The sequence below is a fragment of the Aquarana catesbeiana genome, linkage group LG06, assembly GCF_042186555.1.
Source record: "Aquarana catesbeiana isolate 2022-GZ linkage group LG06, ASM4218655v1, whole genome shotgun sequence".
Taxonomy (NCBI): domain Eukaryota; kingdom Metazoa; phylum Chordata; class Amphibia; order Anura; family Ranidae; genus Aquarana; species Aquarana catesbeiana.
This window is the reverse complement of record NC_133329.1, coordinates 126,164,177-126,192,082: the sequence shown is the minus strand read 5'-3', so window position 1 is coordinate 126,192,082 and position 27,906 is coordinate 126,164,177. Positions and strand designations below refer to the sequence as shown.

Sequence of the window (27,906 nt, the reverse complement as noted above, 5' to 3'; positions counted from 1 at the left end):
AATGTACAGGGGTTAGGAGTGTTTAACATACAGAGTTCAGGAGTCAGGAGTGTGTAAAGTACAGAGTGCAGGGGTCAGGAGTTCATAATGTACAGAGTGCAGCAAACAGGTATAAGTACCAGACAGAGTGCAGGGCTCTGGAGTGCATAACGTACAGAGTGCAGGGGTCAAGAATGTGTAACCTGTATATACACTCACATACATTCACACAATCACACCCACATACAAACACGCAATCACTTTAATCCACACACTCACGCCCACATACCTTCACTGTACCTGGCTAACTTTTTTATATTTAAATATTTTTATTGAAGCGTTTTCAGATAAGACAATAATGATCATGTATAGCATTACATCACGTAAAAACAATGAAAGAAGAAAAAAAATCAAGATTCAAACCAAAATGACATCATTAGGCCAGTAGAGAGGGCGAGGAACATGAGCCTGTCTATTGCTACTGGCTAACTTTTTTTGCAGAGTGCATGACAGGTTTATAGCACAGCATGATAAAGACTGGGAGGAAAGTTGGGACTCAGAAGGCAGTGCATATACAGCCTTCCCTCCATCCTTTAAACTATTTATGCTGCCCTGGGGTGAGCTGCGGAGACTGCTGGTGGGAGACAGTGATCGGTGCTGCGGGTTGCAGCACATCTGTTAACCACTTGCCGACCGTCGCATGTACATATACCTCCGCAGAATGGCACGGCTGCGCAAATGGGCGTACCTGTTCGTCCCTTTGAATTTGCCGCCGTGTGGTCGGCGCGCGTACACGACCCTGCCGCAAGATCTGTGAGTGTGATCGCGGGTTCCACGGACTCGATGTCCGCGGGGATACCCACGATCGTCTCATGGAGCTGAAGAATGGGGAAATGCTGATGTAAACAAGCATTTCCCCATTTTGCCTAGTGACAGGACACTGATCACAGCTCCCTGTAATCGGGAGCGGTGATCAGTGTCTTGTCACGCGTAGCCCCTCCCCCCCACAGTTAAAATCACTCCCTAGGACACACTTAACCCCTGCAGTGCCCCCTCCTGGTTAACCCCTTCACTGCCAGTCACATTTACACAGTAATCAGTGCATTTTTAATCGCACTGATCACTGTATAAATGTGAATGGTCCCAAAATAGCGCCAAAAGTGTCCGATCTGTCCGCCATAATGTCGCAGTCATGATAAAAATCGCTGATCGCAGCCATTACTAGTAAAAAAAAATTATTAATAAAAATGCCATAAAACTATCCCCTATTTTGTAGACGCTATAACTTTTGCGCAAACCAATCAGTAAACGCTTATTGCGATTTTTTTTACCAAAAATATGTAGAAGAATATGTATCGGCCTAAACTGAGGGGAAAAAATGTTGTTTTATATATTTTTGGGGGATATTTATTATAGCAAAAAGTAAAAAATAATGCTTTTTTTTCTAAAGTGTCGCTCTTTCTTTGTTTATAGCGCAAAAAATAAAAAATGCAGAGGTGATCAAATAACACCAAAAGAAAGCTCTATTTGTGGGGAAAAAAGGACTTCAATTTTGTTTGGGAGCCACGTCGCACGACCGCGCAATTGTCAGTTAAAGCGACGCAGTGCCGAATCGCAAAAAGTGCTCTGGTCTAAGCCCAAATGGTCCGGGGCTTAAAGGATCACTAAAGTTATATATATATATATATTTTAAAATAACAAACATGTTATACTTACCTCCACTGTGCAGCTCCTTTTGCACAGAGTGGCCCCGAACCTGGTCTTCTGGGGTCCCTCGGTGGCTGTCTCGCCCCCCCCCCCCGCAAGGACTCAACACCTTCATGCAGGAGCGCTCCTGTGATACAGCCGGCGGCCATAGCCGCTCACTGTATCAGTCGGCCCTGCCCCCCCGGTGCGCCGCGTCATTGGATGTGATTGACAGCAGCGCGAGCCAATGGCTGCGCTGCTTTCAATCCATCCACTGTAACCAATCAACTGCCAGTATGAATGGCGAAGAGGATGTCGGGGGCGAACGCGGGACTTTTGAGGGGCCAGGTAAGTAAAACGGTGGGGCTGGGGGGGCCGTTATTGTCAGATGTTTTTTCACCTTAATGCATAGAATGCATTAAGGTGAAAAAACTTTTACCTTTACAACCCCTTTAAGTGGTTAACAGCCAGGACAGTTTCTCCCACATATGTTGCCACATGGTGCCTGCCCTTCCAAATGAAATCTCTTCGCCCATGGCATCTGCTTCTCTAACTGAGGTCAGTAACTGATGTTGGACTAGAAGTCTTGGCTCCAATTCATCTCTAAAATGTTCATTATAGGTTTGAGTTCAGGTTCTGCGCAGGGCACCCAAGCTCCAGATCAAACCATGTATTTGCAAAGCTGGCTTTGTGCACAGGGGGACAGTTATGTTAGAACAGAAAAAGGCCTTCTCCAAACTTTTGCTGATTGGAAGCTCACAATTGTTTAACATGTCTTTGTAAGCTGTAGTTAAGGCTCTATTCATACTTGTACGACTCCAAAGTTGCTACGACTTTGGAGTGCAACCTTGGTGCAACTTTGATGCAACTTTGAGGCAACTTTGGATGGGTGCAACTTGGATACGACTTTGGCTTTGACCAGTGATAATAGACAACTGTTGCACTGTATAACATTCAAGTACGACTTTCATGCAACTTCTGAGTGTTAACATTGAAGTCTATGGCCCTCAAGTTGCATGAAATTTAGACCAAACTAGTGCATGAACTACTTTGAAGTTGCTGCAGCTTTATGTCACGCATATACAAATGGTTATCATTGGAAAACATTGTGGAATCACTTGTCATGCAACTTTGATGTCCAAAGTTGCATGACAAGTCGCACAAGTGTGAATGGAGCCTCAATAAATCAGAGAGGTATCCATATAGTCTACCTATAAAAATGTACATTTTAGCCGAGTTTGTTGAGTTGAATCTCTTGGGTGAAGTTTCATTCTGTGACCGCAAGCATTAAGCTGGCCTTAAATGGTCCCTGCTGAACTGGCCGACATTCGAACTGTCTATGGCTGGCTTTAGGAGTCAGTAGTGAGCAGCTCATTGATGGAAAGGAAAAGGATTATTCTCCTTACAGTTGCATATAAACAATAAATGGGGGATCGTCATAAAGACATCCCCTAGGAGAGAGGGACCACTGTTATACTGTACACTAATTCACCAAATTGGTGTGGATCACTGCACCCAACGTCATATGCAAAAAAGGAACTAGAAGGACCCAGAAAAAATAAGTAGGTACCAAAAGTGATCCTGTTAGTATGAGTTAGTATGGCAAAGTGCAAAAATAGCTTTATTATTGGACATCAAATATTCACAAAACAATAATAATTTATACCTCCACCTGCCACAATATTAAGAAGTGACAACGTTGTCATCAATTAAAATAACCAGAGTCCGGACAATATTAAAGCAATTGTCAGCTGAGTTTTTTGCCACGTGGGATCTCCCCAGTGCTAAATTTACATAATATATCCAAAAAGCAAAGACATTTGTACAAAAATTGGGGAAAGATCCAAGCAGGCAAAAAAAAAAACATGCTGACTAATCATGACACAACATACTGTATAGGATCCTTAGATCACGACCATTGCCATTAAGTGTTTTTAAATTATTAAGCCGGCTGGCGATGTAATGCAGCCACGGGCACCTACCTTCATGTCTGGTGGGAGTGTGACCAGATTCGACCCTTCTAGAAGCAGGTGTTTCAGGTATATGATAAGATATATGAAGAATCTTTACAAATGACTCCTGAGATAGCTCTTCTCTCCATGCTACCAGGATCGATAGCCTCCCAAAAAAGATGTCTATTACGCTTTTTTCTATCAGCGGCTCGACAACTCATTCCCCTCTTCTGAAAAACGACCACCACTCCCCCACTATCTCTTTGGTTCACCACTATGAATGACATTATGCGAATGGAGGAGATGCTGGCGCTCGACAATAACACCTATGACAAATATATAATCCTATGGTCTGTCTGGCTGCGCTTCTCCTCCTCAGATACTTTAGCTGGCATGCTTCCTGCCTCCCCGAGCGCAATTACACCCATATCCTGATCACTGACTAAATACGGAGGTTGATTCTCAACCGCTAAGTTTGGTGTCTCTCCTGCCCAGTCTTTCCCAGCGGATCCTCTCCCTTCCCCTCCACCTCCTCTGATCCCTTCTTTCCTTTATCTTCCTTCCTACTTTCTCTCTCCCTTATGCTATGTTACTTCTTGACATAACTTAAATGTACGATTATACACAAAATCCTAGGCACAAGCGCTGCTGTAGGCGATAGCCACTGGGCAGGCTCGATGCCTTTTTTCTATGAACATTGTGTCAATTTTGTTTTTATTATTTTGTCTATCCTGCCAATAAAAACATATTCAACTCTAAATTATTAAGTGGCATGAATTGTTAATTTACTCAGTGAGAGACAGGTGGGCAATCCAAGGTAAGTTATTTAGACCACCTTGGTTTGTGTTTGACTGGATGTAATTGATCCAAGAGATATGTTGTTTGTGAATCCAAGTCAGATTGCTGTTGTTCAGTCTCTCTTAAAGCGGAGTTCCATCCAAAAATTGAACTTCTGCTTTAAGTGTAGGTGACCCCCTGACATGCCACATTTGGCACGTCATTTTTTTGGGGGAGGAGCGGGTGCCCTGTTTTTACAGGCACTCAGATCCCACTTCCTCCCTAGCGCCCCGGTGCCGGAAGGAAGATCACCTCTCCCCCACCCCTCCCTGCAATCTTCTGGGACACGTCACTGGTCCCAGAAGATTGCCCGGCTATTCACAGCACGCAGCACGGCTCACGCATGTGCAATGTACACCTGGCTGTGAAGCCCACAGTAACAATGCCGGTGCCGTGGAGAGGAGGGGGAGAGGAGCAGGGCTTCGTGCGCCCACATTGCTGGACTGTTGGACAGGTGAGTGTCTGATTATTAAAAGTCAGCAGCTACACTTTTTGTAGCTGCTGACTTTTAAATGGGTGGAACTCGGCTTTAAGTCATACATTCTGTTTTAGCCCTTTAAGAGCACCCATCAAATAAACCAAGTTCACAAGGCTGAGGGTACGCTACACCTAGGCATGTTACCTACTCCATTTAATATGGGAGTTTTGGATCAGATAGACGTTCACAATGTAGATCTATCAGCCAAGTAGTGGCTATTTCTCAGGCATCCATCCATCCAAGATAGTTGGAACTGGTGACACAACAGTTCAGTGGAAAGAGCATATACAGACCCCATTTAAAACATAGACAAGCAGTTCAATATTGGCATAAACAGTGGGGTCAGGGTGCTCACCTCCTCATCATCGTGATACAAATTAAATCCTTGGGAACCAAGGTGCTTTACACCCACGTCCCTTGCTGGTCGATCTCCAATTGCACACCAAGGTGGACCCCAGGACATTACAGCACCTCAGCACTTGTTCAGCTGTCAAATCCGTGCCTGTGTCTGACCCGCCACTGGAATCAGAATTCCGCCAAGCTATCAGTCTGCATGTCCGGAGCTCCGTAACATAGCCCTGTAAAGATCTGAGGTCCACCTTGGTGTGAAATTTGGAGATCATTGTCACTGTGGCGGGAGGAGGTATCTGGATTTGCAAAGGCAATTCATACACAAAAGTTCAGAGAGTTCAGCTGTGCACTTCTGTAAACTAAAAAAAAAAACACTCCTCTATGGTACAGTGCTTCAGAGAGTTATTACTGGATTTTTACTGAAGCGTATCATATTGCCAGGAAGGGCAGGTATTCCCCCTGGGCATTTAATCCAGTGAACAGTATAAGGTGTATTGTCCCCTCTGTTGGTTGCAAGTCAGAATGAGCTGCAAAAGAGACAGGTACATACTGTAGCTATACAGTACTGTGCAAAACAGTTGTACAATGTGAGATGGGCTTTGATCTTATTTGTTTCTAGGTCTTAAAATAAACCTGTGCTTTTTCCATGCAGGCATCCAGTTCACTTTAATTGCAGATTCCATGAAAGTCAGTATGTGACTGGAACAATGTTATAAGGGCTACAGTCAAAACTTGAAGTGAAGGATATATGCTCTTATCTATCACATACAGCTGCTACTACAGTAGTTTTGTCAATTCCATAGGTTCAAATTTTAGAGCCACACATGAAAGTGAACCCCTGTCACTTTTAGATAAATTAAATCTGTTCGTCAAAATTAAATGTGCTAGTCAGATATTTTTATCTAGCTCAGTTCAAAAATGTTTACTGTACAGCACCAAGGATATTACTTAACTCTGGGGCTTTTTTCTCAGGAAATAGGTGCAGGAACTCAACCACAACCCCCCAAACCCCCCCTCCCTCCCCACACCCTCCGAACCGAATCAAATAGTGAATGTGGTCAAATTTCACCAATAGTTGAAGAGCCTTAAAAGGGGAATAACATACCAGGAGAGCATTACTTACAGAGTGCAGAGTTTAAAGGGAGGTGTTACACACAGAATGCAGAGTTCAGAGGTTTGCTATGTGCAGTGTTCAGGGGTGTGCTATGTACATCATACAGAGTTCAGGGGTGTGCTACATACATCGTACAGAGTTCAGGGGTGTGTGCTGCATACGGAGTGCAGAGTTCAATGGGTGCGCTACACACAGAGTGCAGAAATAAGCCTTCTTCCACAGCTGCTTACCTCTGCATTCCCTATCCACACCTCACTTTCATCTCTCTTCAGCTCTGACCTCTGCATGCAAATTGCTTTCCACTGCCCCCATCTTCTCCCTCCCTCCCAAAAAGCTCCACCATCTTCCACATGTCTTACTTGTGTTGCTGTATTAAGCTGAAGCACCCAGCCGGCTCTAGTACCTCCCCGCACAACGTAGGTGGCTCTGCCTCTCTCACTTGCAGGGAGATCAGTGGGGGTGTCGGGATCTGCACTGCACCACAGGTACATGCATCTCCCTTGTCCCCAGCCTGCAGTCAGTGGGAGCCACTCAAGAGAATCAGATCTGTGGGAGCCATTGGAAGACACGCTGATAATGGTGAGTAGGCAGCAGAGTTCCACCAAGTTCCTCAGTAGGGAGCTGAGTTCCACCAAGTTCCAGCTGAAAGAAAACCCTGCCGCTAAAGAAGTGTGTCCCATGTCTGGCTGGCTGCTGCTTTGTGTAGAAATCTTTTTCCACTGCTGCCAGATCCTCCCCACAGCACTGATCTTCTGGTGCTGCAGGGGTTAACATCAGCCATTGCAAGTGAGTTGTTCCGCTGGCCTCCTCCATTCATATAATATGTAGTATTTTTTCTATAACGCAAAGCATGCTTTAAATGGAGGTCAGGCAGATGAATGACATGATCTAACTCCTGTAATCACAGAACACTTTGCATTCTGGGAAAGAATACTACAAGTTACATGAATAGAGGAAATGGTGGAAGGGGGTGGGTGAGTGTCACAATTCTTTCATACTCACATAGTTACATAGTTGGTAAGGTTGAACAGTTCAACATATGGCTGAAGTAAACCCTTTCAGTGCCAGCGGGTGCCCACAGTAAGGATGCCGGGGGGCTTTGTATGCCCACATCGCTGGACAGTGGGACAGGTGAGTGTCCGATTATTAAAAGTCAGCAGCTAAATTTTTTGTAGCTGCTGACTTTTATATGGGTGGAACTCTGCTTTAAAGCAGAGTTCTGCTAAAAAAAAAATTAAAATTCAGCAGCTGCAAATACTGCAGCTGCTGACTTTTAATAATCGGACACTTACCTGTCCCAGGGTCCAGCGATGCGGGGGAACGAAGCCCCGCCCGTCTCTCCCTCCTCTCTGCAGCGCTGGGATTGTAACTGTGGGCGCTCAGCTGTGGCTTCACAGCTGGGCACCCACTGAGCATGCACGAGCCATGCCGCAACTGGCCGGGCAATCATCTGGGACCTGTGACGTGTCCCAGATGATTGCCGAGAGGGAAGGGGGAGCGGTGATCTCACTTCTGGTGCCGCAGTGCGCCGGGAGGAAGTGGGAGCTGGGACCCTCTGAAAAGAGGGTACCCGCCCCCCTCAAAAAAATAACATGACAAATATGGCATGCCAGGGGGTCACCTCCATTAAAACCTTCAGAACCTACCGTATATACTTGAGTATAAGCTGAGTTTTTCAGCACATTTTTTTGTGCTGAAACTGCCCCCCTTGGCTTATACTCGAGTCACTGCCGTTTGCCTACCTGATCAGCGTGTCATGCAGTCAGACAGCAGCCATTCCAGTGTACAAAAGCCGCGCCTCCTCCTCCTCATCCATGATAGGGGAACACTCAGTTATCCAGCAGTGAGTCAGTGTTCAGTGTTCCGCCTATCATGGACATCCTCTCATCCTCATCCCATGGACGAGGATGAGAGGATGTCTGTGATAGGCGGAAAACTGAACAATGACTGTTGACTGCTGGGAAGCTAAGTGTTCCGCCTATCACAGACAAGGACAAGGCGAAGGCACGGCTTTTATACACTGGAATGGCCGCCGTCTGACTGCATGACACGGAGCTCAGCTATGCAGATCGGCACAGGGAGGCTGCAATTAACACACGGAGGCATGCAGATGCAGATCGGCACAGGGAGGCTATACAGATCAGCACAGGTAGGCTGCAATGGACACAGTGAGGTAGGCAGATTGGCACAGGGAAGCATGCAATGGACATTGAGGTATGCAATGGACACTGAGGCATGCAATGGACACTAAGGCATGCAATGGACATTGAGGTATGCAATGGACACTGAAGTATGCAATGGACGCTGAGGCATGCAATGGACGCTGAGGTATGCAATGGACACTGAGGCGTGCAATGGACACTGAGGCATGCAATGGACGCTGAGGTATGCAATGGACGCTGAGGTATGCAATGGACGCTGAGGCATGCAATGGACGCTGAGGTATGCAATGGACACTGAGGTATGCAATAGACACTGAGGTATGCAATGGACACTGAGGCATGCAATGGACACTGAGGCATGCAATGGACGCTGAGGTATGCAATGGACACTGAGGCATGCAATGGACATTGAGGCATGCAATGGACGCTGAGGTATGCAATGGACACTGAGGTATGCAATGGACACTGAGGCATGCAATGGGCGCTGAGGCATGCAATGGAAACTGAGGCGTGCAATGGACGCTGAGGCGTGCAATGGACACTGAGGCGTGCAATGGACACTGAGGTATGCAATGGACACTGAGGCGTGCAATGGACACTGAGGTATGCAATGGATGCTGAGGCATGCAATGGACGCTGAGGCGTGCAATGGACGCTGAGGCATGCAATGGACACTGAGGCATGCAATGAACACTGAGGCATGCAATGGGCTCTGAGGTATGCAATGGGCTCTGAGGTATGCAATGGACACTGAGGTATGCAATGGACACTGAGGTATGCAATGGGCACTGAGGTATGCAATGGGCACTGAGGTATGCAGCTGCAGATGGGCATTGTTGACTCTCTTTTCCACTTATAGTAGCTGAGCATTTCTCACCCTCGGCTTATACTCAAGTCAATAAGTTTCCCAGTTTTTTGTGGTAAATTAGGTGCCTTGGGTTATACTTGGGACGGCGTATACTCGAGTATATACGGTATCTTGTTTGTAACCCGGGGGCTGCCTGTAATGTAATACAGATTACCATTCCTTAGATGTGGTGGCTGTGTTAGTTTAATACCAATTTATAGTATATCTAAAGGCAAAATATTATTTTTTTAGTTTTGGATCGAGTTTGGAAGGACGAGACCCTCTTTTTTGTTTTTATTGTTTGGGAGATTTACTCTCTCTATTTGTCCTCATAACTATTGTCACTTGTACTGAAAATGTGAGAACATTTTAAATTTTGAGTTTCCCTCAGAACAGGAATAGAGGAGAAATCTTCCAACGAGCACATTGTTTTCCAGTGACAGCTAAGGGGAGATTTATCTTATTTTGGAATAATTTGCTCTCACTTTGTGTTGTGTCTACAACACATGAAGTGAAGGGAAATCTCTTGAATGAGGCATAAATGGCAAAAAAGAAACTGACAGGGATTTTAAAGCAGAACTTCAGTTGTTTTTTCATCTTTCCATGTATTAAATCTTCTACGCTTTAATTTTGGATAGTAAAACATTTTTTTTTTCTGCCAGTAAATACCTTATACAGCTCACTTCCCATTTCTTGTCTGGTAAAAAGCCTTGGCTTATTGCATAATGCACCACTCTCTCTCTCTCACTCTCTCTCGTGAGAGTTTGTCAGGAAGGGAGGGGGGATGAGTCATAAGAGGGCTAATGAGAGCTGCAGTGCTTGTGGTGTGCCTCTGTGTGAATCCAGAAAGTGAACAGGCAGCAGCTTCAGCTGCCCACAGTTAAAATGGATGCAGCCAGACTCAGTGGAGGGAGATTTCTGCAGCATATTTGGCAAGTACAGAATCACAGTATATATAAAATAATATGCAAAGTGGTTGGAGGGAAACTTCAGAATGGCAAAGATGTTTTTATTACAAATTATGTGAGCAGACTGCATTTCCTCTTTAAGCATACTCTACTCCAGGGATTTGCAATTAGCGGACCTCCAGCTGTTGCAGAACTACAAGTCCCATGAGGCATTGCAAGACTGACAGCCACAAGCATGACACCCAGAGGCAGAGGCATGATGGGACTTGTAGTTTTGCAACAGCTGGAGGTCCGCTAATTGCATATCCCTGCTCTACCCTATTAAATTTGACTTTAGATTATTTTAAAATGATTTTTGAATAAATCACATGCCAGCAATTTTGGTATAGTTTTGTTTGACTTCTTCCTTAAAAATGGGCAATTTATAAGCTGCCAAAGTATTAATATTTACAGTATGTGTGCTCATATAAAGAAAAATATGTAACCCCAATTTAGAGGCCTATTTAGAATTGGCACATTATTTACATCCTCCACACTCTCTGCAGTTTCTAAAGGGGTGAGCATGTACGGGCTAGCCGTTATTTATGATCTACCGTGACCAAAGCCTGCTATCCTTTCCTCCCCTAGAGAACACTCCTGAACCTTATTGATCCTGCCAGGACCATGTCAATACCTTAGTCCATATAAGCCTTGAAGCTGGGATAAAACTTGCTGCTTTCAAATTTTTTTTTTCTTTTTGTAATTTGCAATGCAAAAAAAAGGACCTCCCCAAAAAAATCTGCTAAGCAGCACTAATTCTGGCATTCCGGAAAATATAAAAGAGCACTTTTCTGCACAACATAGCCTGTTAATAAGTGTGATTTCTCAATATTTAAGAAGAAATACCTACTTACACAAAGAAAGGTCCATCGCCAGGGTGTGAATCGCTGTACCAAGTGCAACTGACATAACTAGCAAGGTTACTAAAGCAGCTGAAATTTTCTGGCATATATTCTGTATGAAGTAAAAAAATAAATGAATGAATGAATGAAGAAATAGAGAAAGAAGAGAAAAAGGGAGAAGAGTCTAACAAAATCTTAAATACACATATTCAAATATTAGACAAAGGCTGTTATGATCATATAAAGAGCAACTTGTTTGCTCACTGTTAGGGTTTTTTCTTGAGGGTGGGTTCACACTTATGCAAATTGGATGCGCGTTTCCCCTGTGACCGTCTCTCAATGGAGCCCATTCACACATCTCCAGTGCAGCTGCAGAGCTCAGTGCAGAAGGGTACTGTGCGTTTTTGGCTCCGTTTCAGGAACAAATTCAGGCAAAAATTCAGACCTAATTTGGACCTGAAATGGTGAATGGGGATGCACCAGACCCCCTGCTGTGCCCCGCAGCCGCCATAGTGTGAACCCAGCCTAAAGTGGTTGTAAACCCTATTCATGAAATCTGATCTAAGCACATATATCTGTAGTGTTTATCTCTCTCCAAAGCTCTAGATGTCCTTTCTCTCTGGTGCTTCCGACACATGAGATAACATGAGCTGAAAATTTGTGTTGGGGAGGGTGCTTAGAGGGAGATTAGCAGAGAGCTTGTCTATTAAGGTCTGTATGTTCCTTTGTTGCTCTGCCTATGTGGAGGGGGGTGTCCCTTTCCTCCAATCAGCTCTCACACAGTGTTAGTGCAGTCTCCCCACCCACCCCTAAGTACTGCTGAAAGATGAAGAAAGATTTCTAACAGATCTGCACTTTTCAAGTGTAGAAAGTGGAAGACTGCAGATATACAAGTATAACTTATGTAGGGAGATTTGTTTCATTCCTGTGTATCATTTGAGGCTGTTCACTTCACTGGGTATAGGAGAGGGTTTACATCCACTTAAATAAAGTAGCAGGTAAGCACAGTGCATCTGGGGTTGCAGAATCTGTTGTCTCTCCATTTGATAAGTCAGTATCCACTGCTTGTAATGCAGTAGTACCCATTCCTACTAGAGGAGCTTTACTTGGTTAACCCTAACCGCCTCTGAATACTTTTTGGATAAACGCAGCAGCATAATTAAATAAAATAGGGTTAAGAGATGCTGAGAGGACTCTCTGCAGCCCAGTTTTCAACCTTCTATCTCATTCTCTCTTGACCAGTGTATATAAGATGCACACCTTTCCCTTTAATGGCTGCCGCCATCTATCATACCCCAACTTTAGCACCCCGTTAACCTTAACTATAGTGACGACACCACACCTTGTTGGAGTAAAACTGGCCATAGCAGCCTTTTATTAACCAATATAAATCTATATAAAATAAATATATATATAAATATATATATCTGTAACATTTAACGTAACAAAATCAACTGTCAGTTTCTCCTCCTGGTGGTCAATGATGGCACTTCCCAACTCAATTCTGTTCCACTTCTACACTGCGGGCCTTCTATCGTAATAGGCCTACGACCGTGATAACAGCCCAAAGACAACTCGTTACCCGCACTGTCACCATTACCATCTTCAGCTAATCTGTGTTAACTGTACACACCAATAGGGGCCCATAACCGTTGAGTCCCCCCACACTTCCATCTCCTGGGTTAGTTACCACCATCAAAGACCACCACCACCGCCATTCATCTGCTGCCACGACGTGATCCATAATACTACCTGTAAATAAATAACATTAACCCAAGCAACAAAACCATGTATTCAGGGAGGGTGGGTGGGAAACTTCCTCTTCTTCCCAATTCTCCCCGCAATGCTGCCCGGGACACCCCTCTTGCCCCTTAAATAACCTAAACCCCTCCCCCTTCTACATTACTTTTATCCAATCCCATAACTCAATTCTTCTAAGCCAACTTACATTTAACCCTTGCTGTACCCTTATCCCCCTGTCATGCCGGCCTTCGGCTAGCTCCATTTTATTCCTCCTGCTCCAGGCCTCCCTTTCTTTGAAGGCTCTTAATATGTAAACTTTATAGCAAGGCTAGGCCACTGGATAAACAGTAAATAGATAGTATTTTTTCCAAAAGCATGTTGTGATTTTATTTACATCATAATATAATACAGTTGTCGATAGGAAAGGCGGAGTTGGTAGAAAAGAGTATAATCTGTAAAATGTTCCCACTGGAATATAAACGGTGAATATAACCATAATCTCACTTGGATTTTGGTAAACCCAATCTTGATCATTTATCTTTGCCAAACAAATTTTCACTGCTGGTTTTCTTTGACTTATTCATTTCCTACTTACCTTCAGGGCATGCGTAAATGCCAACATGCATTGTCAGATATACCCTAATCAGCAGACTCAGGGTCATAATATAGTTCCTCATTTTTAAATCAATCCTACAAATACAAAAGTGTAAAAAGAACTTGTCAGTTGTTTGCACCACTACATTAAATGGGAAGATTAAAAAAATATATATCACAACCATATAATATTTACATGTAGAATAGCCATTGAACATAACCCTATTTTAAAAAAACAACAACCCATTAAGTTAAAAAACACATGTAGAGAAATTCAGTAAAACAAGACCTGGACATGGGACTCTTTTTCTTGAGCAGATGTGAACATAAACATAGCTCAGCTCCAATAATGTAGTAAATTCTACCTTTTTTGGTCCTGCATAAGCTATGTTTACATGACACAATGGAGAGGGCGGACACAGACCTAATCTATTCCACTTATCCATGAGTGCCATAACCACAGCTTTACTCTCCGCAAGAGGTATACCTGTCTGCAGGGCTGGCGCAACCATAAGGAGGCTCATGACTGAGATAGTTCAGATATACCTGTTAACTATCATTAATAAGTAACCAACACCGCCCCCCCTTTCTTCAATAATGACACCAAACTGCTTTGGGTTAAATGGCCAGTTTGGCCTTTTATTAAACCAAAATTATAATTAAACTTGAATATTAATAAACACTCCAGATTGAAGAAGAAGAAAATGGTTGCAGATCCTTGACGACACCATCACCTACAACTTTGGAGTCTGTGATACCGTAAAGCTAGGTTCAGTCCCCATCCGCCATACACCGCCTCAAGGACTATCCTAACTGACCACAGACCCCTACCACCTTAACACCCGGTCAGTCTAAACTGAACAAGACCAACCGGAGGACTCCATACCCGAGATGGGTCCCACTGTTTCACCAATCCACCAATGTTTTCGCCCCTCTTCAAGGACCCCAACCGCCAACCTTCTCACTCGGGAAGAACCCCTAACCAAACCAAACCACCTAACCAAACCATCTGCTCATCCACTCAGGTAAGAGCACTGACCTTTCTTTAAAACCAAACCCCTAATTTTTACCCACTGCAGCCTGGTATACTTCCACCTTATCATGTATGCCCTTCGCTTATACTTTGTTAAGCTTTGTGCAGTCTGACAGCCACCTTAGAGTGCCAGCATGGGGGTAAAATCTAAATCCCCAGCCACTTGCTAGGGATTCAGAGCTTTAACTGATCTGCAGACATGTGTTTTTCTGCACACTCCCAGCCTGTGTACTTCGGCAAAGCCGACTGCCAGCTTTCATGTGGAAGCAATACAAGCAGCTGTGAAGCCGCCTATCAATACCTTAACCACCACTGTGCTGTGCCGCAACCACCCCCCCACGCGACACCCCCTCCTCCTGCCATGTTCACCGGGCTTTGCTGTCCCACCTGTGGGCCTGGCGCAGTCATTGCAGGTGTCACTGGGAAGGGTGGTGAGAACTCAGCGGACCTCGGTCTACTAAGCTTCTTTGCTATGCACAGACTAGGCAGTGGCGTGTATAACATTAGTGATATAGTCAAAAAATTCAATCAGATTATTATTATTATTATTATTATTATACAGGTTTTATATAGTGCCAACAGCGCTTTACAACATGAGGGCAGACATTACAGTTACATTACAATTTGGTACAAGAAGGCCCTGCTTACAATCTAAAAAGGAAGAGTCAGTTGATACAAAAGGTAATAGCTGTGGGGGATGAGCTGATGGAGGAAGTAAAACAGTGTTAGTTAGAAGCAGGATAAGCTTCTTTGAAGTGAAGGATTTTCAGGGATCGCCTAAAGATGGATAGATTAGAGGACAGTCGGACAGATTGGGGTAGGGAGTTCCAAAGTATGGGAGAAGCTCTGGAGAAATCCTGGAGGCGAGCATGGGAGGAGGTGACAAGGGAGCTAGAGAGCAGGAGGTCTTGGGATGACTGAAGAGAGCGGCTTGGTTGGTATTTTGTGATGTAGTGATGTAGCTGGGGGCAGAGTTATGGATGGCTTTGTAAATTATTGTTAGTACTTTGAATTTTATTTGTTGGGTGAGTGGAAGCCAGTGGAAGGATTGGCAGAGAGGGGTGGAGGACACTGAATGGTTGGTAAGGTGGATGAGTCTTGCAGCAGCATTTATTATGGACTGAAGGGGGATAGTCTATGTAAAGGTAATCTAATGAGGAGGGAGTTGCAGTATTCGAGGCGAGAGATAACCAGGGAGTGAATTAGAAGCTTGGTGGTATCATTAGTTAAAAAGGGGCGTATTCTGGAAATGTTCAGCATGTAAGGTTACCCCTAGCACCCTGGCATGTGGGGATGGACTGATAGAAGTGCCATTGATCTTAACAGAGAAGTCAGGGGAGGGGGCACATGGGGGAGGGAATATTATGAGCTTGGTTTTAGATTCAGTTTAAGGAAGTGATTTGACATCCAGGCTGATATGTCTGTTAGTAAATCAGTGATGCGTGAGGAGATTAATGGGGTGAGCTGAGGGTCAGAGAGATAGATTTGGGTGTCATCAGCATATAAATGGTAGTGAAAGCCATGGGAGACTATCAGCTGACCCAGGGAGGACGTGTAGATCGAGAATAGTAGAGGTCCAAGGACAGAACTTTGGGGGACCCCAACAGTAAGAGAAGTTGGAAAAGAGGAAGTGAAGTTGTAAGTGACACTGAAGATGCGATGAGATAGGTAAGATTCGAACCAATGGAGAGTGCAGTCATGGAGACCAAGCAAATTGAGTTTTTTGAGGAGGAGGGGGTGTTCAACTGTATCAAAGGCAGCGGAAAGGTCCAAGAGTAGGGATGAGCCGAACACCCCCCTGTTCGGTTCACACCAGAACATGCGAAGAGGAAAAAAGTTCATTCGAACACACGAACACCATTAAAGTCTATGGGACACGAACATGAATAATCAAAAGTGCTAATTTTAAAGGCTTATATGCAAGTTATTGTCATAAAAAGTGTTTGGGGACCCGGGTCCTGCCCCAAGGGACATGGATCAATGCAAAAAAAGTTTTAAAAATGTTTTTTCTGGAGCAGTGATTTTAATAATGCTTAAAGTTTTAAAGTCTTTTTTTTTTTAATTTTGGCCGGGGTTCCCCTTAATATCCATACCAGACCTGAAGGGCCTGGTATGGAATTTAGGGGGAACCCCCACGTCATTTTTTTTTTTAAATTTTGGCCAGGGTTCCCCTTAATATCCATACCAGACCTGAAGGGCCTGGTATGGAATTTAGGGGGGCCCCCCACGTCCAGCGATCTCGAAGCTCATCCCTATCCAAGAGTAAGAGTACGGAATAATGGCTGTTGGTTTTGGCTGTCAGTAAGTCGTTTGTGAGTTTTAGGAGGGCAGTTTCAGTGCAGTGCTGTGGGTGAAATCCAGACTGAAGGGGATCAAGAAGGTTATTCTCAATGAGGTGGTCGTTCAGTCGGTTGTAGACTAAACGTTCAAGGAGTTGGAGGCAAAAGGGAGTAAAGAGATGGGTCTTAGGTTGTTAAGATTGGTGGGGTCTGAGGCCATTTTTGGTATGGGAGTGACTAGCGCGTGTTTTAGAGGGTAGGGGAAGATGCCAGTAGAGAGTGAGAGGTTGAAGATATGGGGGGTAATGGAGGATGAAGTAGAGTGGTAAAGGTAGAAAAGAGTTGACAGGGACTGCGTGAGAGGGTGTTAATGAGAGTGATAAAGTAGGTCTGTTTGGCAGTGTGCAGGCCGGAATGGTATTTTTGGAGGGCAGATTTATATTGGCTGAAATCTTGCTGTGACTTCGTTTTACGCCACAGACGCTCAAGAGCGCGGCTACATTTTTTGAGGCTTCTTGTATTGTTTGTCTGCCAGGGTTGTAGCGGTCGGGGCCTGATTCTGTGCATAGTGAGGGGGGCGGAGGTATCCAGGGTGGATGACAGTGAAATGTTGTAGACAGAAGTGGCCAAGTTGGGGCAGGACAAGAATGAGATTTTGTCGTAGAGACAATCTGTAGCAGAAAAAAGAAGAGAAGGGTTAAGATGGCGAAGGTTTCTACGGGTAATAGTTTGGTAGTTGGAAGGCAAGGAGGAGGCAGACAAGGAGAGGGTGAAACTAATAAGGCGTTGATCAGAGAGATGAAAAGGAATATTGGAGAGGTTGTGTGGAGTGCATAGGTAGGAGAATATGAGGTCAAGGCAGTTGCCAACAGAGTGAGTAGAAGCGCTTGTCCATTGTTTTAGGTCAAAAGAGAAGGTTTGGCTCAGCAGCTTAGAAGTAGCAGGAGTGTTAAGATTAACAGGGATGTTGAAGTCACCAAGAATGATTGCTGGAATTTCAGAAGAGAGAAAGCAGGGTAGCCAGGTATCAAAGTTGTCAAGGAAGTCTGATACCGGTCCAGGGGGCAGATAGTTCACAGCAATTCTCAATGAAACTGGAGAAAATAGACAAATACAGTGAGCTTCAAATGAGGAGAGGGACAGAGAGGGGGTGGATGAACCTGAAAAGTGCTTTGAGGGGATAGAAGGATTCCAACACCACCTCCTTTCCGTCCACTAAGCCTGGGAGAGTGAGTCCACAGGAGGAGAGAGAAGCAGGAGAAGGAAGGTCAGATTCTTGAATCCAGGTCTCAGTAATTGCAAGTAGGTTCAGGGAGTTTGTGATAAATAGGTCATGGACGGTGGTGAGTTTATTACAAACAAAGCGGGCATTCCAAAGGGCACAGGAGAAGGGGAGGCTGGTTCTAGGCTGAAGAGGAATAGAAATGAGATTGTGTGGATTGCGGCGGGTATCAGAGGATGGGGGGTGCTGGGTATGTTGGCCGAAGGTAAATGATGGCGGTCCAGGATTTGGGGAAATATCTCCTGAAGTTAGGAGAAGCAGAAGGGTGAGAGAGGTGATATGGGAGTGTGACTCATGTGGGGGACACGTCCCAGTGTCCTGCAGGTTTTATTGGTATATGGGTGTCAGAAACCGTGAACCAGACCGAGACAGAAGTACAGTAAAATCACACTTGTTTATTAATAAAAATTAAAAGGTCAATAGAGTAAGCATAGTCAAAGCATAGCCAGAGTCCATTAACCGGATGGGGTAGTCAGCCAAGCCAGAGTTCAGTAACCAGATCGGGTAATCAGCCAAGCCAGAGTTCAGTAACCAGATCGGCTATTCAGCCAGGCCAGAAGTCAGGGATCCAAGTAGAGAAACAGCAAGCAGGATAAAGAGCCAGAAGGGATGTCAGCAAAGCCAATCTTTAAACAGGAACGCAGGAGATGGTTTCTTGTGATGTGACCAAGGTGAAGGCAGGAATGAAGTGAGCTGGAGATCTTTAAGTAGGCGGGACTGACGAGCAGATCCACAACAGCTGGTTAACTGTGGAGAGAGATGAGAGCTGGCAATTAGCCGACAGCTGAGCGGCCAGCTCAGAGAAGGAAGGGCTGAGCCAGCCCTGACAATGGGTTCAGAATTAGCAGGCGCTGATACGTGCAGTAATAAGGTGAAGACAGGAGTGAGGGTGATATATATAAGCCGTGGGGTGGAGAGGATGGGTGAAGGAGTGAGAATTTAAAGAGAGAGGATGCAACTTTGAGAAGGAAAAGTAGGGAGTACATGATACAGAGTGGCGAAATTGAGAGTAAGCCTGAATGAGAGATGAAAAAGTTTGATGGAGAATCAGGTCACCTTTAGTCTGTTTAGTGTTCTACAGAAGTCTGTTGTGGATTTTTGCTTTGTGCATTCGCTGAAGTGCAGAGCGGAAGTGTAATACTTAATCCAAGATGATAGTTGCCAATGCAATCCCAGCCTGTGCAAACCCCTGCCTGTGCATCCCCTATATAAGGCCTAAATTTGTATTGAGTTTGGGTGGGGGTATTGCCAATTAATTAGTCAGGACTGCATAGGAGGAACACATGGCTAACAGAATGAACTTCTCACACCAAGGCTCACTACAAGACACAACAAGAGGTCACAGCCGTAAAGATAGGAACAGCTCATAATTTAGGTATAGACAATAAGAAAATAAAATAAACATCACAATGATATGGACAGAGGTAAAGAATTTGAAGGCAGCATAGATCACCAGAAAGCAGATCCCAGTTTTAATTAAGGGTGGAAGATGTGGTTGAGCTGACACATACACAGAATTTAGCAAGCAGATCCCAGTTTTAATTAAGCGTGGAAGATGTGGTTGAGCTGACACATACACAGAATTTAGCAAGCAGATCCCGGTTTCAATTAAGGGTGGAAGATGTGGTTAAGCTGACACATACACAGAATTTAGCAAGCAGATCCCAGTTTCAATTAAGGGTGGAAAATGTGGTTGAGCTGACACATACACAGAATTTAGCAAGCAGATCCCAGTTTCAATTAAGGGTGGAAGATGTGGTTGAGCTGACACATACACAGATTAGTCGGACATGATTTGCCCTCAGTAAAGCCATGCTGCTTTGGCTCCAACAAGTTGCATGTTTTTAGGTGATCAATGGACCATATTTTCAATAGTGATTTGACCACAACAGATGTTAAACCTACTGGCCTATAATTGCCAGCTTCTACTTGGCTACCCTTCTTGTGGATAGGTACAATATTAGCTGTCCACCAGTCATGGGGAACATCTCCTGTTAGAAGAGATTGATTAAAAAGAATCATTAATGGTCCAACAACTATACCTTGAAGTTCTTTTAGGATTCTGGGATGAATACCATCAGGGCCCATTGCTTTATTAACCACTTGACGACCGCCTCACGCCGATGTACGTCGGCAAGGTGGCACGGACAGGCAAAATCATGTACATGTACGTGATTTGCCTTCCGCGGGTGGGGGGTCCGATCGGTCCCCCCCCCGGTGCCCGAGGCGGTCGCCATTTCTTCCCGGGCGATGAGAGGTGAGGGGGTGGCCATCCATTGTTGGCCACCCCCTCCCGATCGCTCCAGGCGAATGAGAATGCTTCCTTTCCCTCTGCAATGTAAACAGAGGGAAAGGAAGTGATGTCATCTCTCCTCGAGCCGGTCTTTTCGTCGCCGCGCAGAGGAGAGAAGACATCAAGTAAGTCTGCACAACACTACACATCCAGTAGAACACGCCAGGCACACTTGTCACCCCCCATCACCCCCCGATCACCCCCCTGTACCCCCTGTCACTCTGACACCAATAGCATTTTTATTTTTTTTTTGCATTGGTGTCAGTTTGTGTCAGTTAAAAGTTTTAGGGCAGTTAGGTTAGCCCCCTTTAGGTCTAGGGTACCCCCCCTTAGGTCCAGGGTACCCCCCTAACCCCCCCTAATAAAAGTTAACCCCTTGATTACCCCCCGTCACCAGTGTCGCTAAGCGATCGTTTTTCTGATCGCTGTATTAGTGACACAGGTGACGCTAGTTAGGGAGGTAAGTATATAGGTTCGCTGTCAGTGTTTTATAGCGACAGGGACCCCCATATACTACCTGCTAAAGGTTTTAACCCCCTGATTGCCCCCTAGTTAACCCTTTCACCAGCGATCACCGTATAAGTGTTACGGGTGACGCTGGTTTTTTGTAGTTTATTACAGTTTATTACATTTTTTTATAGTTTATTATAGTTTTAGGGCACCCGCCGTTTATTACCCTATAAAGGTTTAACCCCCTAATTGCCCGGCGGTGATAGAAGTTAAGTTTTTAGGATCAGATAAGGTCTGCGTCGCCCCAGGCAGCGTCAGGTTAGCGCCAGTACCGCTAAAACCCATGCACGCAGCATACACCTCCCTTAGTGCTATAGTATCTGAGCGGATCGATATCTGATCCGATCAGATCTATACTCCCCAGCAGTTTAGGGTTCCCTGAAACGCAGTGTTAGCGGGATCAGCCCAGATACCTGCTAGCACCTGCGTTTTGCTCCTCGGCCCAGCCCTGCCCAGCCCACCCAAGTGCAGTATCGATCGATAACTGACACTTACAAAACACTAAGCACACATAACTGCAGCGTTCGCAGAGTCAGGCTTGATCCCTGCGATCGCTAACAGTTTTTTGGTAGCGTTTTGATACAGTCGCTGACAGTCAGGAGCTTTTTTGCCTGTGAGTCTCACTAGTGTACCCCTAAATTTAGAGCCCAAAATGGCAAATCGAAGGTACACTAGTGAAGAGGCCTACACGTTTCTGAGTATGACAGATAGTGAAGAGGAAGTCACTCATCTGTCAAGTTCAGGCTCAGAATACGAACCTGTAGAGGACAGCGGCTCCATGACAGATAGCTCTGACGACAGAGTTGTGGTCCCTGCTAAGGTCAGGCGTACCAGACCCCAATCTTCTTCTGTCCTTGAAGTGCAAGAACCGCAGGGCTCTCGTATGGAGCAGAGCAGTACTAGCGCCGCTACTCCTTCTGGTGAACTGGCAAGCACCAGCGGCCTAGTACACCCTGGTCGTACATCCAGCACTGCAGTATCACGTGGTGACGTGGCGAGTCCCATAAGTGCAGTTCAAGCTGGCGAGGTGGCAAGCACTAGTAGTGTCCTGCTGCCACCAAGAAGACAAAGACAGGCCCGTCGTGCCCATAGTGCCCTTCCTGCTGCATTGGCCAATCCGAATTGGGAACCCACCACTTCTGCAGCACCCGTACTTCCCCCTTTCACTGGCCAACCCGGAATTCAGGTGGAAACAGTTGACTTTACGCCACTGGATTTTTATTCACTGTTTTTCACCGAAGATCTCTATAGATCTATTGTGGACCAAAGCAATGTATACGCTGGTCAACACATCGCCGCTAATCCCCAGTCCTCCCTTGCCAGAGATTGGAGACCAATTACGGTCTCCGAATTTAAGACCTTTCTGGGCCTTTCCCTCCTCATGGGGTTGAATAAAAAGAGTAAGTTGCGGTCATATTGGTCCACTGACCCAATTTACCATTCACCCTTGTTCTCTGCTTCCATGGCCAGGGCACGATACAAGCAGATTTTGCGGTTCATGCACTTCAACGACAATGAACTCTGTCGTCCTCGTGGAGATCCTGCATACGATCGGCTCTACAAAATTCGGCCCCTCGTAAACCACTTCAACCAACGTTTTGCAGACTTGTTTACCCCCCATCAAGTTGTCTGCGTTGATGAGTCCCTGATTAAGTTTTCTGGCCGCTTGTCATTCAAACAGTACCTTCCCAGCAAGCGTGCCAGATACGGGGTCAAGATGTATAAGCTCTGTGACAGGGCCACAGGCTATACATGTAGATTTATGGTTTACGAGGGAAAAGATAGTCACGTAGAGCCGACAAACTGCCCTGACTACATAGGAAGCGCTGGCAAGATAGTGTGGGACTTGGTGTCACCCTTATTCGGAAAGGGGTACCACTTGTACGTGGACAATTATTATACGAGCGTGCCACTTTTTAGTCACTTGTTTGATCAGCCGATTGGAGCATGTGGCACCGTGCGACCTAATCGCCGGGGCTTTCCCCAGCGGCTTGTAGATTCCCGTCTTAGGCTGGGGGAGAGAACCTGCTTGCAGTATAATAATTTGCTCGCTATGAAGTGGAGGGATAAGAAGAATGTTTTCGTTCTCACCTCCCTTCATGCAGACACGACGACCCAAATTCCTACGGCGACTGGTGTTGTGGAGAAACCCCTCTGTGTCCACGAATACAACCTTAATATGGGAGGGGTGGACCTCAACGACCAGTTGTTGGCGCCGTACCTAGTTGCCCGTAAGGCCAGACGCTGGTACAAAAAAGTGTCTGTATACTTATTTCAATTGGCTTTGCTGAATGCTCATGTGCTATACAGAGCTTCAGGACAGACTGGATCCTTCCTTAAATTCCAGGAAGAGATCGTCAGAGCCCTTCTGTTTCCAGACGGTGCTCTACCTCACCTTCCCCAACCAAATGCAGTAAGCCAGCTGCATGAGCGGCATTTTCTTTATGCCATCCCGAGTACCCCTACCCAACGAGCCCCCCAAAAAAGATGTTGTGTCTGCAGCAAGCACGGATTTAGGCGTGACACCCGGTCTTATTGTCCCTCCTGTCCTGGCAATCCTGGTCTTTGCATGGGTGAATGCTTTGAACGCTACCATACATTAGTTGAGTATTAGCGTAGGGTTCAGCACTGCACAGACTAGGCACACTAACACAGGGTCTCCCAAGATGCCATTGCATTTTGAGAGACCCAAACCTGGAACGAGTTACAAAAGTTAAAAGTAACTAAAAAAAAGTGTAAAAAAAAAAATAAAAAAAAATAAAAAAAAATAAAAACACAAAAAAAAATATAAAATAAAAAAACCAAAAATAGTTGTTGTTTTATTGTTCTCTCTCTCTCTATTCTCTCTCTATTGTTCTTCTCTTTTTTACTCTATTCTATTTTGCAATGTTTTATTGTTATTATGTTTTACCATGTTTCCTTTTCAGATTTTTTATACTTTACCGTTTACTGTGTTTTGTTGGTAACCATTTTATTGTTTTCAGGTACGCCATTCAGTTGCAGCGCGGATTTATTTATCTTGACAGCAACAGCGTTTGCTGTGACTCCAGCGCTGTCGGAGGTGATTTCACCACCACAGTTACATACTTCAGCATATATGCCGAAGCGTGGGGGCAGCAGTGGGTGGAGGAGCAATTTGCTCCTGCCTTTTGCGGGAGGATGCCCCCATGCTTCGGCATATATATATTTTAGGCACAGGTTGCGTTAAATGTTTTATTTTTTACTATGTTTTTTTTTTGTATTTGCTTTGCAGGTATGGTAAGTCTTACTGTTATACTGTAATGTTACTTTGTTTTATTGTTAACCATCATTTGCTTAGCAGGTACGCCATTCAGTTGCAGCGCGGATTTATTTATCTTGACAGCAACAGCGTTTGCTCCCACGATATATAAAGCCGTGACTCCAGCGCTGTCGGAGGTGATTTCACCACCACAGTTACATACTTCAGCATATATGCCGAAGTGTGGGGGCAGCAGTGGGTGGAGGAGCAATTTGCTCCTGCCTTTTGCGGGAGGATGCCCCCATGCTTCGGCATATATATATTTTAGGCACAGGTTGCGTTAAATGTTTTATTTTTTACTATGTTTTTTTTTTTTGTATTTGCTTTGCAGGTATGGTAAGTCTTACTGTTATACTGTAATGTTACTTTGTTTTATTGTTAACCATCATTTGCTTAGCAGGTACGCCATTCAGTTGCAGCACGGATTTATTTATCTTGACAGCAACAGCGTTTGCTCCCACGATATATAAAGCCGTGACTCCAGCGCTGTGGGAGGTGATTTCACCACCACAGTTACATACTTCAGCATATATGCCGAAGCGTGGGGGCAGCAGTGGGTGGAGGAGCAATTTGCTCCTGCCTTTTGTGGGAGGATGCCCCCATGCTTCGGCATATATAAATGGTGCATGTATGCCCATCATTAGAAGTGGGTGGATGAAGGGAGGTATTCTAATGGTGGGCATACCCACCGATCAATATCTTTTTTTCGTTCAGCCCACAGGCTGCATGAAAAAAAAGTTTACAATATATGCCTAACAAGGACCAGCAACGTACTGGTATGTTGCTGGACTTTGAGTGGTTATACCAGAATGATGCCTGCAGGTTTAGGTATCATCTTGGTATCATTCTTTTCAGCCAGCGGTCGGCTTTCATGTAAAAGCAATCATAGCGGCTAATTAGCCTCTAGACTGCTTTTGCAAGCAGTGGGAGGGAATGCCCCCCCCTCCCCCACCATCTTCCATGTTTTTCTCTGGCTTTCCTGTCCCAACAGGGAACCTGAAAATGCAGCCGGTGATTCAGCCAGCTGACCATAGAGCTGATCAGAGACCAGAATAGCTCCAAACATCTCTATGGCCTAAGAAACCGGAAGCTACGAGCATTTCATGACTTAGATTTCGCCGAATGTAAACAGCGCCATTGGGAAATTGGGAAAGCATTTTATCACACCGATCTTGGTGTGGTCAGATGCTTTGAGGGCAGAGGAGAGATCTAGGGTCTAATAGAGCCCAATTTTTAAAAAAAAGAGTACCTGTCACTACCTATTGCTATCATAGGGGATATTTACATTCCCTGAGATAACAATAAAATTAATTTAAAAAAAATAAAAATGAAAGGAACAGTTTAAAAATAAGATAAAAAAGCAAAAAAATAATAAAGAAAAAAAAAAAAAAAAAAAAAAAGCACCCCTGTCCCCCCCTGCTCTCGCGCAAAGTTGAACGCAAGCGTCGGTCTGGCGTCAAATGTAAACAGCAATTGCACCATGCATGTGAGGTATCACTGCGAAGGACAGAACGAGGGCAGTAATTTTAGCAGTAGACCTCCTCTGTAAATCTAAAGTGGTAACCTGTAAAGGCTTTTAAAGGCTTTTAAAAATGTATTTATTTTGTCGCCGCTGCGCGTTTGTGCGCAATTTTAAAGCATGTCATGTTTGGTATCCATGTACTCGGCCTAAGATCATCTTTTTTATTTCATCAAACATTTGGGCAATATAGTGTGTTTTAGTGCATTAAAATTTAAAAAAGTGTGTTTTTTCCCCAAAAAATGCGTTTGAAAAATCGCTGCGCAAATACTGTGTGAAAAAAAAATATGAAACACCCACCATTTTAATCTGTAGGGCATTTGCTTTAAAAAAAATATATAATGTTTGGGGGTTCAAAGTAATTTTCTTGCAAAAAAAAATAATTTTTTCATGTAATCAAAAAGTGTCAGAAAGGGCTTTGTCTTCAAGTGGTTAGAAGAGTGGGTGATGTGTGACATAAGCTTCTAAATGTTGTGCATAAAATGCCAGGACAGTTCAAACCCCCCCCAAATGACCCCATTTTGGAAAGTAGACACCCCAAGCTATTTGCTGAGAGGCATGTCGAGTCCATGGAATATTTTATATTGTGACACATGTTGCGGGAAAGAGACAAATCTTTTTTTTTTTTTTTTTTTTTTGCACAAAGATGTCACTAAATGATATATTGCTCAAACATGCCATGGGAATATGTGAAATTACACCCCAAAATACATTCTGTTGCTTCTCCTGAGTATGGGGATACCACATGTGTGAGACTTTTTGGGAGCCTAGCCGTGCACGGGACCCCGAAAACCAAGCCCCGCCTTCAGGCTTTCTAAGGGCGTAAATTTTTGATTTCACTCTTCACTGCCTAGCACAGTTTCGGAGGCCATGGAATGCCCAGATGGCACAACCCCCCCCCAAATGACCCCATTTTGGAAAATAGACACCCCAAGCTATTTGCTGAGAGGTATAGTGAGTATTTTGCAGACCTCACTTTTTGTCACAAACTTTCGAAAATTGAAAAAAGAAAAAAAAATACATTTTTCTTGTCTTTCTTCATTTTCAAAAACAAATGAGAGCTGCAAAATATTCACCATGCCTCTCAGCAAATAGCTTGGGGTGTCTACTTTCCAAAATGGGGTCATTTGGGGGGGGGTTTGTGCCATCTTGGCATTTTATGGCCTTCAAAACTGTGATAGGTAGTGAGGAGTGGAATCACAACTTAACGCCCTTAGAAATCCTGAAGCCGGTGCTTGGTTTTCGGGGCCCCGTATGCGGCTAGGCTCCCAAAAAGTCCCACACATGTGGTATCCCCGTACTCAGGAGAAGCAGCAGAATATATTTTGGGGTGTAATTCCACATATGCCCATGGCATGTTTGAGCAATATATCATTTAGTGACAACTTTGTGCAAAAAAAAAAAAAATTGTCACTTTCCTGCAACTTGTGTCAAAATATAAAATATTCCATGGACTCAACATGCCTCTCAGCAAATAGCTTGGGGTGTCTACTTTCCAAAATGGGGTCATTTGGGGGGGGTTTTGTGCCATCTGGGCTTTTTATGGCCTTCAAAACTGTGATAGGCAGTGAGGAGTGAAATCACAACTTTACGCCCTTAGAAATCCTGAAGGCGGTGCTTGGTTTTCGGGGCCCCGTATGCGGCTAGGCTCCCAAAAAGTCCCACACATGTGGTATCCCCATACTCAGGAGAAGCAGCTAAATGTATTTTGGGGTGCAATTCCACATATGCCCATGGCCTGTGTGAGAAATATATCATTTAGTGACAACTTTGTGCAAAAAAAAAATAAATTGTCACTTTCCCGCAACTTGTGTCAAAAAATAAAACATTCCATGGACTCAACATGCCTCTCAGCAAATAGCTTGGGGTGTCTACTTTCCAAAATGGGGTCATTTGGGGGGGTTTTGTGCCATCTTGGCATTTTATGGCCTTCAAAACTGTGATAGGAAGTGAGGAGTGAAATCAAAAATTTATGCCCTTAGAAATCCTGAAGGCGGTGCTTGGTTTTCGGGGCCCCGTACGCGGCTAGACGCCCAAAAAGTCCTAAACATGTGGTATCCCCATACTCAGGAGAAGCAGCAGAATGTATTTTGGGGTGTAATTCCACATATGCCCATGGCATATTTGAGCAATATATCATTTAGTGACAACTTTGTGCAAAAAAAAAAAAAAAGTGTT

General features: G+C 44.7%; 1 protein-coding gene across 5 annotated transcripts in view; it reads right to left on the bottom strand.

Moving 5' to 3' along the window:
- Positions 1-27,906, bottom strand: part of LOC141148911 (interleukin-9 receptor-like) — a 136,758-nt gene that overhangs the window by 80,844 nt on the left and 28,008 nt on the right. For 3 of the 5 annotated variants that reach the window (XR_012245262.1, XM_073636773.1, XM_073636774.1), the window contains exons 2-3: positions 13,534-13,628; positions 11,208-11,307 (exon numbers count right to left, since the gene is read on the bottom strand). Coding sequence is in view for 4 of the 5 variants with exons in the window: in XM_073636773.1 (XP_073492874.1) it covers positions 11,208-11,307; positions 13,534-13,615 (182 nt within the window). In the remaining variant the exon portion in view is untranslated. Of the gene's footprint in view, positions 1-11,203; positions 11,308-13,533; positions 13,629-27,906 lie in introns of all 5 variants that reach the window. The other 2 variants (XM_073636775.1, XM_073636776.1) reach the window with 1 other exon arrangement.